This window comes from Plodia interpunctella, chromosome 8, assembly GCF_027563975.2.
Source record: "Plodia interpunctella isolate USDA-ARS_2022_Savannah chromosome 8, ilPloInte3.2, whole genome shotgun sequence".
In the NCBI taxonomy this organism is placed as follows: Eukaryota; Metazoa; Arthropoda; class Insecta; order Lepidoptera; family Pyralidae; genus Plodia; species Plodia interpunctella.
This window is the reverse complement of record NC_071301.1, coordinates 11,000,436-11,014,568: the sequence shown is the minus strand read 5'-3', so window position 1 is coordinate 11,014,568 and position 14,133 is coordinate 11,000,436. Positions and strand designations below refer to the sequence as shown.

General features: G+C 38.8%; 2 protein-coding genes across 2 annotated transcripts; one reads left to right on the top strand and one right to left on the bottom strand.

The window, feature by feature from the left end:
• Positions 1–201: 201 nt before the first annotated feature.
• Positions 202–3,260, bottom strand: LOC128671752 (uncharacterized). Its single transcript, XM_053748487.2, has 3 exons — positions 3,099–3,260; positions 1,557–1,714; positions 202–354 (listed from the first exon to the last, which is right to left on the bottom strand). Exons 1-3 carry the CDS (start codon positions 3,142–3,144, stop codon positions 298–300), a joined length of 261 nt encoding a protein of 86 aa, XP_053604462.1. The 5' UTR covers positions 3,145–3,260; the 3' UTR covers positions 202–297.
• A 1,910-nt stretch (positions 3,261–5,170) lies between these two features.
• Cln7 lies at positions 5,171–14,119 on the top strand. The gene is made up of 7 exons (XM_053748486.2): positions 5,171–5,703; positions 8,945–9,188; positions 10,176–10,297; positions 10,740–10,944; positions 11,295–11,541; positions 11,755–12,025; positions 12,298–14,119. The coding sequence occupies exons 1-7, from the start codon at positions 5,473–5,475 to the stop codon at positions 12,538–12,540; spliced, it is 1,563 nt and encodes a 520-aa protein (XP_053604461.1). The 5' UTR covers positions 5,171–5,472; the 3' UTR covers positions 12,541–14,119.
• The last annotated feature ends 14 nt before the right edge of the window (positions 14,120–14,133 follow it).

The following is a 14,133-nucleotide window of genomic DNA, read 5'->3' as shown; positions in this document are numbered from 1 at the left end:
AATCGCACAAATGTGAAATCTTCGTGTCCTATCCAACCATACTAATATTCTAAATGAGAGAAAGTTCCGCTTTCACGATTCAACAACTGTACAGATTTTGATGTAATAGAGACCCCCGTTCAAACATAAAGACTAAAATCAACCACGCGGGTGTATCCGCGTGTAAAAGGTAGTATCGTATATATAGTTGAATAAACAGCAAACATTTGATCACAATTTATTTAACAGCTAAATACATTATTCTTAGAATTAAATACAGTTCAGATTTGCGTTCTGAACTAGTTTCTTGCAACTTGTTTAGTCCAATGACTTTGGGGGAGAGTAGTTGAGGTACACGAGCCCTGAAGCTTTAGCCTGGAAATAAGAAAGTTGCTTGTTATTCACTTGTGTAACAAATATATTTGGAACAAAAAAAAAAGATATTAGACCAACCTAGTTGAACACCCAAATTTCAGATAAGAGCTATGATCTCGCTGAGAAAGCATAGGTCGGTCTGTATGTTTATTTAGGGTAATCTTCGGAACAGCTTATCTAATTTAGATGAGAAAGTTACGAAGCACAACATAGGGTACCTAGATTTTATCTCAGAGATCAACCTTTAAGTGGCGGTTATGGGGTGCATGAGAAACTTAGTAATTTTTAAAGTGACAAGCATGACATTTTTCAATGTACATATTTTGTTAATAAAGTAGAATAATGGATTAATTGAAATTTGCATCGATATGAGGGTTAAATAATAGAAAATAAATTTATTAGTATCAACTGAGACACGTACAAATAATTAAAAGTTGGAACATGCTAGATAGAGATACACATCTATAAATAACAAGAATGTTTCCGTGACGTAAATGTGTGGTGCAGTGATACAAATTGGCGACAACTCCGTGGTGGAAATTGCGCAAGGAACAAACACTGATGTTCAGCATCACCATAACCGGACACATTGAGCAGACATACGGCGGACACGACTCCTCTAACAATAATAAAAAATGGCGAAAATAAACAAGTAGGTATGTATCCACGGACATTGATATCTCTTATTTTTCGCCTAATCTACATCTGTGTATGTACCCAACATTACTATTTATTGTGTATGGACTACATAAATGATTAAAATACAGCAGCTACTATTGGTTGCAAGTTTGGAATGAAATTTTAGAAAAGTGGTTAGTCTAATTGGATTTTGACAATTGCATCTCTATGAGCATTTTTAACCTCCGACGCAAAAATATGGGTGTTATAAGTATGACCGTTAAGTGTGTCTGTCTGTGTACATAGCACCATAGCTCATTAACGGGTGAACCGATTTAGATGCGTTTTTTATTTGATAGCAAATTTTTATGCGGTAGTTTTTAGATATGTGTTTTTAAAATCGGTTCAGCCGTTCAAAAGTAGTAGCGTAATGAATAATGTGAGTCAGGGGTTTTTTAAGTTGTCTAATTATTGATATATTATTTTTAAGAATGACTGAGATTTTACTTGGATTCTATTATTGAAAAGGAAATTCATGCGGGCGAATTTTAGGGCAAGGGCTAGTAAATAAATAAAATACGTACAACCACGAGGGTCCCCGCGGTGAAGGCGAGCCCGAAGAGCAGTGCGGCGTTGTAGCGGCGCTGGTTGGCGTCGTACTGCGCCTGCCACGACCCCGCCGGCACCGGCAGCTCGTCCATGGACGGTGGCTTAAAGTGCGACTCGCCGTGGTAGCGCCGCGCTAACACATACACACACTTTATAATGATGCTATGCTTCAACCAGATCCTACAATTTAGGGATCTTCAAGGCAAGATGGCTTTTGGATAAAACTACATACATAACATACATACATAAATTTCATGAAGAATACTAAAATTACAAAATGTGTACTTGCAGTACTTCTTGCAAATGCAATGGCATCAGCTTTTAGGGATGAAAGGTTCTTCTCTGTACTATTAAATATGTATGTAAAATTTGAAGAACATTGGCAGGGTAGATAAAGTGTGAAGAGGTAACCAAACTAATTTTAACACTAATGTTATTAGTAGGGATACCTACATCCCTTTCTATTGCAAAATTAGTAGGGCATTATACATACATTCATACATGTAGGGACATGGAGTGGTCCTATTCATGTATGTTACTGCAGCTAGAAGGTAGCTCCTAGAGCCTAGAGAAATATGCTTGTGCCTGTTGTAGTTTTGTTCAAAAATGGAAAAACGATTTCTGCTGGAGTAACATTGTTCTAGCAAGAAAATTTTATACTTATAATTGGAGAGAGAATAATAATAATGCAATAACAAGCTTATATATTTTTATTTATCCATTTTCTACTTTATTGTACTACTGCTCAACACGTTGTAACTGGTACAGAACTAAAGTAAGGAAGGATGCTTGGAATGCCACATGAACTTAATAATCATCCTACTAATATAATAAATGAGGATGTGTGTACCTATGTATGTGAGAAGCTAAACATGTTAATTTCAGATACTAGTGATGTGAACCATTCCCTATTAGTCACAAGTACATATTTTATGAAAAATAACGGTTGGTGAAGGGGTGACTTAAAATAAAAGACTACTTTTATTATTATTTCGTAGTCGCGGTCCGCATGTCGTCCAGCACTCCCAGCCCTCCATCCCTGTTGTGTTGATAGTCCTTTTTATCTTTTGTCTGTCTTTGTCCAGTGTTTATTATAAAAGTTCATTGTCTGTCAAGCCTATAGAGGCTGAACGCCACTACAATTTTGGTATTAGTAAATTTCAAAGAGACTAAAAAATCGTTATAATAAGAAAATTGCTAGGTATCTATATTGAAAGAAGCAGGTGTGTCAGGTGTTTAAAATAATAAAGTAAATTCCGTGGATGGTGATTGAAAATATATTGTTCGGGCTGTGACAGATTGATAAGTGGTGAAAAACTTAGGTTATATTTTGTTATTATGTAACAACAATTCGTGATACGAAAAAGACCGTATTTCCATTGTTTTTTAATGTTACCCTTGAGCAAATGAGCTTGTAAAAACCATGAATTTATAAAATAATCGTTAAAATACACAGAAAACATATTAAGAAATAAAAAATAAGAAGCGATAATAGGAATTGCAATTTAAAGTTTTACCTGTTTGCTGAAACAAGCGAGAAACAATTGGCCTCGACACAAACATTTTGAAGTTTTAACTCGAAATTTCAGTAAATCAAGAAGAAAGTACGGGCTTTCTTCAAATTGATTTTGTAAAAGCAAGCAGGTAGGATGGCCCTTGGATTGGAATTAAGAACGGTGGATGACAATCAATCACTGTCAATCAGTTTGAAACATATGTGTCAATTTGACGTTGACAATTGGGTAACGTCAGATATTTACACATAGTACGTACATAAGAAAGAGATCGGGCCACAGATGAAATCACAGATTAATCTGGATCTGGATTCTCTGAAAAAAAAAAAAAACGTAAACGTCAGGTTGTATTGTAATTATTATCATGGAATAGGCCATATTACGCAAAGCTCAGCGCAGATGGCGCTACTAGTACAACTAGGGTTAACAAACATTGCCAATGGAGGCAAAAAGCGCCAATTTTCAATATTTTTGAAGATTTACGACTAAAATACCTTCTTCGCAGTCGTGGTGCGAGTTTACAAGAAAAAAAGAAGGATTTAGTGGATTATTGAACACAAAGTGTTAAATACAAGACGATTTGCTCATTGATTCAAGTCCATTGCAAAACACAGTATCGTGTTTTTCTTAATTATAAATTATTGCACACTATTTGATATCATATTGCTCTACTTATTTGTGGGATTGGGATATACTTACTTAGGTATATTATTTTCAACCACCACTTCCACCCAAAAAATATAAACACAAAAAACCGTTTATAGGGTTAACTTCATATACGACGACACTCAATTGATTTTTGCTTCACGTTTAGCAGCTCTTTTTAAGACTTCAGTTTTAGACCATGAGAAAACTGAAGGGCGGTTAAATAACAATATTTTAGGTTATGTTCTGCGTTATTTGGTCAACTGTGGTGGTAAACTGATAAATGAACTTGATTTTGGTTGAAGATTTTACCTGTATGAAGTCCATATTTTAATGTCTTCACACGTGTGAAGTGTTCCGAACTTTTTTTCGACCGTTTACTGGCTCGACAATTTTACAGCCTGAGACGGTTTCCTTTTTATTTTATGGAAAAGGATTTTTCCCAAAATTTCGGCGCCCGAATATGCTACATTGTTATATATTTTCACAAACGAATGCTTATATAATGAAAGGATTAATAATAAAGTACTCTAAAATAAATTTAATCGACATAGTGAAAGGCGGTAAAACTTTTGTATACCTAACATACAGTGCTGTACTCTGGCGGGATAAATACACAGTAATACAGGGAGTATTACTGTGTATTTATCCCGCCAGATTAGTAGCTACTCCGATCCATGTTGATTATAATCAATCTATTAATAATATATTTAGGGCCCCGTGCGCGTTAACCTGTGGCGTTAACAGACTACCTATAAATTTGAGACTGTAGTTTTCAATATTGTTATCATATTCTTGAGATTATTATTTATTGTACTGTTACTGCATTGTTCAATCTGAGATTGAAGACTAGATAAATAGCGGAATGGTCTGCCATATTACTATACCACTGGTAGATATGGTATCGATGGCCATGATGTATGATTTGATACTTCAAGGTAGGTATTGCTGAGCGGAAGCCTAGTTCGCCCGCTATTTTATAATATTTTACAGTGCAATATTTTGTTATGTTTATAATTTAGTGGCGACTAAACTATTTTATATTCTATTTTCGTTATTTTTAATCTATTTTATTTGGTATTTAATTCAATAGCATTCAATGCTGAAATATTTACAAAATAAACATATGTATAACTATATTCAGTTCATGTGGGGTTTCTCTTCTCAACGTGTCCTTCTGGTATATAAGTAGGCCTCCTCCAAATTTTCCATATTTTGTTTATATACCTAGAGGTTAATGCACTTTCGATATGGGCTGTATGTCGAGATGGCATCTTAAACACAGCGGCAAGGTAAGTAGGTAAGTATTTACTAATACGAGAAACGACAGGGGACGAATGCCAATAAAAAATTACAGTCGTTCACTGTCGTCAACTCTACATACCGATACCGACGACTTTGAGGTTGAGGATTGAGAGGACAGAGGAGGGAGGGCGGAGTGCCGCAGTCGCGGAGGGAGCGGCGCGGCGCGGACGCGTCTCTACCTCGACTCTACACTGCGCGCGCGCACGGAGCGATGCGCAGGGCCCGCGCTCTTCTTTGTTTACTACTATAACAACAAACTGGCGTCGTCGTGTAAAACAAAATACAAACAAGTACAGTAACATTGTAACTGCCTACACAAGAAAAAGTATGTGACGAGTAGTTAATAGTTACACTTTATAGCGTAGTGTTTTGTGGTGTTGTTCTAAAACAGCTGTTTGTGTTGTGTTGAGAAACTCTGTCGAAAACAATGGCTGAAGACGAAGAGAAAAGTTTGACAAAGGCGAATGGAGTGAAAATAGTTCCGGGGGGTCCAGGGAGAGTAGACGAGGGTGCGGAGGTGGAGGGTGCGGGGATGCTGGAGAGCGCTGAGCAGCGGCGCGAACGCTGGCGCAGCGTGTACGTGATCTATTTCACCATGTTCCAGATGTCGCTGGGCTTCAGTATCGTGCTCACCGGAGTCTATCCCTATCTCGACAAGGTCTGTCTCGCCACTTCCACGTCCGCATAACCATAGCACAGCACCTATAAGAAAGTGTACTCGTACTAAGTACGTAACTTTCACATTAAAATTAAGTATTTTACTAAACTCTTGCTAAAAAAGAATGTCAATTAGACTCTTGCTAAAAAGAACCCGATGTACTTGCATAAAATATGTGCAGCGCACCCTATTCCGCTTTTGTGGGATTTTTGAGGTTTCCGCACCTCGAAAGATAAAAACGGACCCTAGTCCTAGTCAAAGATTTTGTGTTTCTTTATGAAGAGGGGTGTAGTTCCTCTTTCTAAAGAAGCATACTTACAGTCACTAAAGTTGGTACTAATGGTAATGTCAACGGGCCCTTTCTAAATCTATGGTCAATCAGAGATATAAGGTCATGGATTTAATAAGTACTTTGAGTACCTACTAATGCCATGGATAAGGTACCTACCTACCGCGCGGGTTGCGCGGGGTCCTTTCTAAATTAAATAAAATTTACATTACATTTCCGAACTATCCAAATCCCATATATCTAATACGGAGAAGGTTATAGAGTAATATCTAACACTGCTATAGCTGTATCCCAAAAAAACGTAATATTGCCTTGGGATTTGCGACAAGACTCTAAAGACGTATAATTTGAATTTTAGTACTGTAAAAAATCGGTAGAAATGGTTAGCTTTTTTACAGTTCCCGTGGGATTTATTGCCTCCCGACTAGAATTACATTGTACAATGAAGTGATATACAATTTCTACGTTATTCTGTCTTGATCCGTCGACGGACTTCAACGTAATGGAGTCTATGGGCTTTTAGGAACCGTGATAATATTTTTAGGGAATATTTGTTAGAAATAACTTTTACATTCCTCAATCAGTGTGGCTATCATGATATAGATCAAACTCTTCTGCGTAATTCAATTGAAGAGATTGTTTAAGGATTTCACGTAAAATAAAATCTTACTCATTTCGAACTGCACGCAAACGAAGTTGCGATCACAGCTAGTGATGAATATATGGCTGATCTTATGACAATATGTAATCAGTTACTCGGGGGGCACCGTACCGATGCCATCCCATTATAAGTATCTAGTTATGTCTCACTCGACCTGCATACAGTGTAGGTACTCTTGCAACCTTGACAGAGTCGTCAGACCACCTTGTTAGTGAATGTTGAGAAGCCAACGCAGAGGTTTTTGTATAGACTCTATCTAGACTATTTATTTATTTATAAAGTCAATCAAAGCACTAACAGTTGCCCAAGTCGTGCAGTGAGACAAAAATATGCATTAATTATTATTATTATCACCATTTTATGTTATTGAAGGCTCGGAAAGCACCCGCTTTCTGAAATGAAATCCTCTCAAAACATTATGGATGTCCTCAAAACTTGTATGCAAGTCGCCGGCCGGTATGTGGCTTCGGTTTCGGCGGCGCGTGCGCTATCGGTTTGGTTGGCGGTGTTCGTTGATCCTGACCGTCGACCCACTGGATCTGATAACATGACTCACAGAGCGAAGGTCACTCTTATTGCTACACAATCCGATGCAAACGTACATGTGACACAGAATTGTGAAAGACTAATTTCAACGTTTACCTACGTATGACTTCTGTTTTACATAAACAAAATAAATTGTGCTCCATCAATGTAGTAGGTATTTTGGTTGAAAAAATACTTCATCATTAATTTTATACCTAACCATGACATGACAAGTCTATGAGAAACGAAAACATGCACACGTCATCTTAATAACAATGCAAAGCGAAAAAACATGAATGACAAAAAGAACATGCACCTGACGCTGACGACGTCGTGTAGTGCCCGCGTACAAGAGCATACCCGACGAGAACGGATACTTAATAATAAATAATCTCAAAGCAAAGCGCGGTATTGAAATACATTAAAGATAATAATTTTTAATTGGGTAAAAGGGTCCAATTTAACAAACTAGATGCAGTAGGTAGGTAGGAATATAGGTACTATAATGACAGTCAAGGTGCGTACGTATTCCGATGTCCCAATGAAGTCGTCGCGCTTGAATGGAACACGTAAATACCAAAATAGCCAGCTGACAGATTCGTGGCGAGGTATTGTCGTCGGATGACTCGGGCGAGAGCGATATTCTACGATAGGAATTTTATTAACTACCTATTGTCTTGGAAAAAAGGAAAAGAAGAAACCGGCGGTGTACAATACACAAGTTTCTTTTGTTTTACATTCAAAATAAAACTATATTTAAATGGTTATTTCAAGAAATGTAAACATTGTAAATATTTAGGTCTAACAACAATAAAAAACAATTAAAAGCTGAATTTGATTAATAATGACAAATTAAGTAAGTAGGTACCTATCAAGAAAGAAAGAATTGTAGCAAAGAAGATAATAGTAAATAAAACAGTTTCTTGTCAAAATATATACTTAGTATCAGTTTATTTCTAGCGAGATTCCATCACGACAAAAGATAAGGCACACGAGGTACCTACAAGACGATTAGTAGACAGCAAAGGTAGGTACTGATGCAAACCCGTCTGTTTTGAGATAAGATACGAGTCAATAATATCTGAATGGCGCATTAGGTTTGTAGATAAATCTACCTCTAACTGCTCGTGACAACATGGTACACATTGCCGCAGGTTGTTTGTCACTAGTGTTGTTATAGTGATTTGTCAAGGGTATACCTAGATACTAGATTATTATCTCATGGCATCCGTATAACCCTAATCCTAACTAATAGGTATTATAAATTCGAAAGTAACTTTGTTAGTTACTTACCCCTTCACGCTCTGTCGACTCAACCAATCTTCTTGAAATTTTGCATAGGTGTACCAATTTATAGGTTGAAGTACGGAGAAGGACCCGGAAAAATAACTGCTCCCGTGGCAAACCACGCGGGCGAAGCCGCGGGCAAAAGCTAGTTATATCTACAAAAACGGCTGTTAACTACCTATTAGTTCGGTCATATAACTACTTAATAGAGCTCAGCGGATGTCATTGCGTCACTATCAAGCCAACATATAAGTACCTATATCTATGCTAACCAATGAAAACTATTGGTCAATTTGCATTATGGAATTTATTTTATTATATATTGGAATTTATATTATTAATATTTGTTCGGTTCGGTAGAAAATAAATCGAATAGTATTCGGCAAAATCACTATTCAGCGCCTCCAGAGAGCGGATCTTAATTATTTGCCATGCATGATAATGACAAACTTCTGCATTGTCTAATAAACATGTTTCAGCTGGAGCCCGGAGCAAAGAAAGAAACGTTAGGGTTGGCGGTAGGGGCCAATCCGCTGGGCCAGCTATTGTTCTCGCCGCTGCTGGGGCTGTGGGCCAACCGCGCGGGTAGCTCGCGCGCGCCGCTACTGGCCTCGCTGGCGCTGTTCGTGCTGGCCAGCGCGTTGTACGCGCAGCTGCACCTCACGCGGCCGCACGCGCACTACTGGATGCTGCTCGCCAGGTTCCTCGTCGGGGTTAGCTCAGGTTCCTGATTATTTTTTTCATTTATTATTTTACAAAGGATCTTCACATTAACATAACATTCAGTAGGTACCTACTTAGGCATTAACTTAGCATTGCTAAACCACTAAGGTTTGAATTTATACTATGTTTACGTCGATCGGTAAAGAAATTGTACCCAAATCATACAATAAACCGTCCTTTATGTAAGATATTATTGAAGTACTTCACTTCAACGTTTCAGTCCGGATACACGCGACTGTGAATATCTATCGATCTTCCAAATGAAATCACCTAAATGATAATGAAATATGTCGTCATAGTTAACCCGCACTGAGGCTATAAATGCACAAAAAGTGAGAAGCAATCGTCGAGATATAATGTACCTAAGTACTTTGGAAGTGATTTTATTGGTTTTGTAATCATTCAAGGTAAATTGAAATTCAATTGGATGCATGTTTTTCAACGAACCTCATTCGTGAATATCTTGTTTTAGCCATAACGTCTCGAAAAGAAAGAAAGATCTTGTTTTAGCCTCATGTATGAAATATCATTTATATTACATTAATTACATTGTGGCGTGTGTCTGTCATACAATTTTCCTGGTATTAACACAGTTTAATGAGATTCATATAAACTTGCTAAAGGCGAAACAACCGCCAGCAATAACAATGATGCCAGGGTTGTTACAAAATATGAAAGACATTTACTGACTGACTAAGACTGCATCTAGGTATATTAGTCAATTTTATTTTCTAAAAGTTACAACCCTAGTTTTAGTACTCTCTATTGGAAGCGTTGGGAGCGGCCTTCGGCAGCTATAGGTCCGGCCAAGGATCGGTCGCCTGTTGTATTAGGTAATTAGTTATAGTTATCTAGCGGTTTGTCACGCTCGCGTTTCATTTACAATTAAATTTTCTGTAACGCAACTAGATCAAGAAAATGATATTGTAGTATTGTTTATCAAATCACACTGTGTTTGTAGTTACATTTTGACTATTTTGTCGACAGCGAATATCGCAGTGGCGCGGTCGTACCTGTCGGCGGCGACACTGGTCTCCGAGCGCACGCGCGCCGTTGCCTGGGTGTCGCTGGCGCAGGTGCTCGGCTTCGTGGTGGGGCCCGCGCTTCAGGTGAAGACAACACCTTGTTACCAGTGAACATCACTGTGGCGTCACATAGCTTCTGTGGCGTGTGGATTCGCCTTCACAATAGTCGACCACAGCCGAATCTAAACAATTTTATTTTTTACCCTAACCCACAGCCTATATGCAGTAAATATGCAGAGATGAGAGAGAAATCGCAGTGTCGCTTCTCTTTTTATAAGTGTGGAGTGGCTAGCTAGTTGTTTACGAGGGCAATAAACGCATACATATTAATATAATGGTATAAACGATTTTGTAGCGCGATGCCTACTATCGCCCATCGTCCACTTCAAAATAATTTCAAGCAATCGGTGGCAGTTATCCTAGAATTATGCAAACTATCTTCATGATGTTTTCCTTCATAAGCTATTGAGATCGGATGTCGTATATATGTATGTATGTGATGTATAGCGTGATCTGTTGTCCGCAGGCCGCTGCGGCGCCCCTGGGTGCAGGCGCCCCCTATCCACCGCCCGGCGACTTCTCCAATCCTTTTCGCCTGGACATGTTCACCGCACCTGGCTGGATCAACGCAGTCTTCGGATTAATTAACATAGTTTTATTTCTTCCGTGTATATTCAAGGAGAGGCCCATCGCCGCCCGGGAGGCCATGGTAGCGCAAGGGAAAGATTCGGGTGAGTCTTTCATGAAGATGAATTTAGGTATTGTAATATGTTATTTATATATTGCACTAGCTTTTGCCCGCGGCTTCGCCCGCGTCAATTTTCCGGGATGAAAGGTACCCTATGTCCTTCTACATACTTCAAACTACATGTATACAAAATTTCAAGAAGATTGGTTGAGTAGTAGAGCGTGAAGAGGTAACAAACAAAAAAACAAACATACTTTCGCATTTATAGGTAATATTAAATAGGATTAGGATTACAATACCTCATTTCAATATTTGATGATAAAGAAATGTAAGTAAGTTAAGCTTCCTCTCTTTACGTAAAACAATTATAAACTTATGGAAATGGAATTCCAGAGAAAGAAGCCCTGAAGGCGTTGAAACCAGACCTGATCAGCAGCTGGACGCTGGTGCTGGCGTTCTTCGTGCTGGTGTTTAACTTCGTGTTGCTGGAGACGCTGGCCACCAGCCTCACCATGGACCAGTTCGCGTGGAGCAAGCGACAGGCGCTCGAGTACATGGGCGCGCTCATGAGCGGCGGCGCGGTCGTCGCCTGCCTCACATTCGCACTCATTGGACCACTTACCAAATTCTTTGAAGAACGGTATGGTGATGATGGTGGACATTTTTTCTTATGATCTCAAATTGTAACTGTTCATATCGTCGCTATTTATTTAAAATGTTGGGTCCCAGGGTATCGGGTGACAAAATTTGAAATTATTATATAACACGGATAATTCACATTACGCATGTTGTTTGATGTCTCGAATCCAGCATATTCTGATTGAGTTATCGATTTCATAATATGTATTTCCAGAGCGCTGCTCCTATGGGGCGGCTTTCTGCTGACAGGGCTGGCTTCAGTGCTGTGCATCCCGTGGGGCCCGGGTGGGCCGCCGCTGGCGCCGCCAGACGCGGCGGAGGCTGGCGGCGGCTGCCCAGCCACCACACAGCCCTGGTGCGAGACAACTAGGGGCCTCACCCTCACGCAGTTCCTGCTGGGCTACGTCAGCGTCTCCGTGGGATATTCCCTCGGCGTCACGCTCATACAGACCATATTCTCGAAAGTATTGGGTCCGAGGCCACAGGTGAGTTAAGTTTTAAAAATTTTTTGATTCCATACTAATCCCGATCTCGATCCCATTAGATTCAATCTTCTGAATTTCAAGGTTTATTTTTTAAGTGGGTCTATTTATTTTGTAGGTGTTATAGGAAGACTATGTACTGGGAATAATCGGTCTTGAAGGCTTTATTACTATCTTACTAAGACCGGCCCCACTTGAGCTTTAGATGAGAGAAAGATAAATATGTAATGTATTTCAGGTATACTCGTATTCCAGCAGTAGTGTGTGTATTTCAGGGCGTGTGGATGGGCGTGCTGACGGGCGCGGGGTGCGTGTCGCGGGCGCTGGGCCCGGTGTTCGTGTCAGCGGTGTACGCGCGGCGCGGGCCCGCCGCCACCTTCGGCAGTACGGCCGGCCTCACGTTCGCGGCGCTGCTCGCGTTGCGGGTCGTGTACTCGCGCTTGCAGCCGCCGCCGCTCGCACCCGCCGCCGTCGAGCTGCGGCCGCTGCAGCTCGACCGGCCGCCCGATGACGCCTGATGCCCCGACTCCGGCTCTATGTAATATCTTTAAAAGATGACGTAAATTAATAAGAGAAGAGACGTTGATCATTATATTAATTTTAAAATTCTGTAGGCTAGTTTGATTCAATTTTAATTGTCAGTTGTACCTAAAGTAGCTCAACTAAATTGGTGTAGGTTAAGTAGTTATTATAATCGCTCATTAAAATGTAAATAAATGTACATAATAAGTGTAAGTATGTGCTGATAGCGAATGATAAGTATAAGTAGAGAATGTCTTGCCATAGTTATTTATTGAATAATCAATAACAAAATTTTCTAGAATAACAATTTTTTTTACACACTTTCCTAACTAACAGATTTAACTATGGAATATTTTGTGTTACTTTTAGATATTTTTTGCTCAAAGTATTTGCTCGAAGAAAAAAATTAATGACCTCCGGTGATAAATTTACATTGAATTGAATATAATGTGACTTTGAATGTTTTCGTCGCAATAACATAGATGAGGCGTTTTTCAAAATACATTTGCCTTTTAATTAGTATTTAAATAGGTACCTACCTAACTACTTCATTAGCAATCGACATTATTCAACAATGTGGCTGACAGTATTTTAATGAAAGCAGTGTAATTAGCTTAATTTATAATTAAAAGTGGAGTGATACGCAAAGTGATAACGCAGCACAAGCGGCCAGGAGACCCGTGTGAACATTGGAGCACATTTACATTTTTTATGAAAAACTCTCATGGGTTGTTTATAAAGTCAGTTTTGCCACTTTTATGGTTCAATATTCATCAGATCCAACGGCCAGCTAAAATAAATTAAACCTTTCCAATCTCAACTCTTGTGGTCAAGTAGTTCTCGCAATTAGTTATTAAATAGTTAGAAAAGATATCTTAGAAATTATGTAGCGTTTTTATGTTCCTTCTTTAGATTTCTTAAGAATCGGTAGGTACTTACCTACCTACTATTTGTTTTTTATAGTACCTCTATGTGTGTGTGTCCAAGTACTTACTTAGGTAAATACGTAAGATTTACATGAAACTCTTGGATATTTTACTTGTTATCGAGTCAAGAGTACTCCTTGGGGGATGTAACACTCCTGAGGAATGTTAAAATTATTTTTTACATTTAATTGTGTTCCAATCAAGTTCAATCTAGTCTTGTTTCGGTAGGTACTTGTCATAAAATCACTTTTGAAACATATAGGAGCATTGTGTTCGAATGAAAGCTTTAAAGGTTACGATTTAAAATTTTCTTAGGTTCATTGTAGTCGAATTGAGGACTATAACATGAGCCTAACTTAATGTCTGAGAGTCATAGCCAATATTTATTTAGTAAATGATTTGTGACGAATTGAAGTGATTTATAAATTATAGCTTATTAGAAGCAGTTCTGGATTGATCAATGTGCTGAATATTCTCGTTTCCATCTTATATAACGGTTGGGAGTGCGAATACCTGGGCGCAGGCGCAGGCCAAATGCATGTCATTTCATGCTTTAGGGCCATATTTTGATCTCAATCCAGTAAAATGTATATACTTATATCTACATATTTTTGTACAGAATTTCAAATAAAATGACGGTTACATAACACTATTTTTTTTATT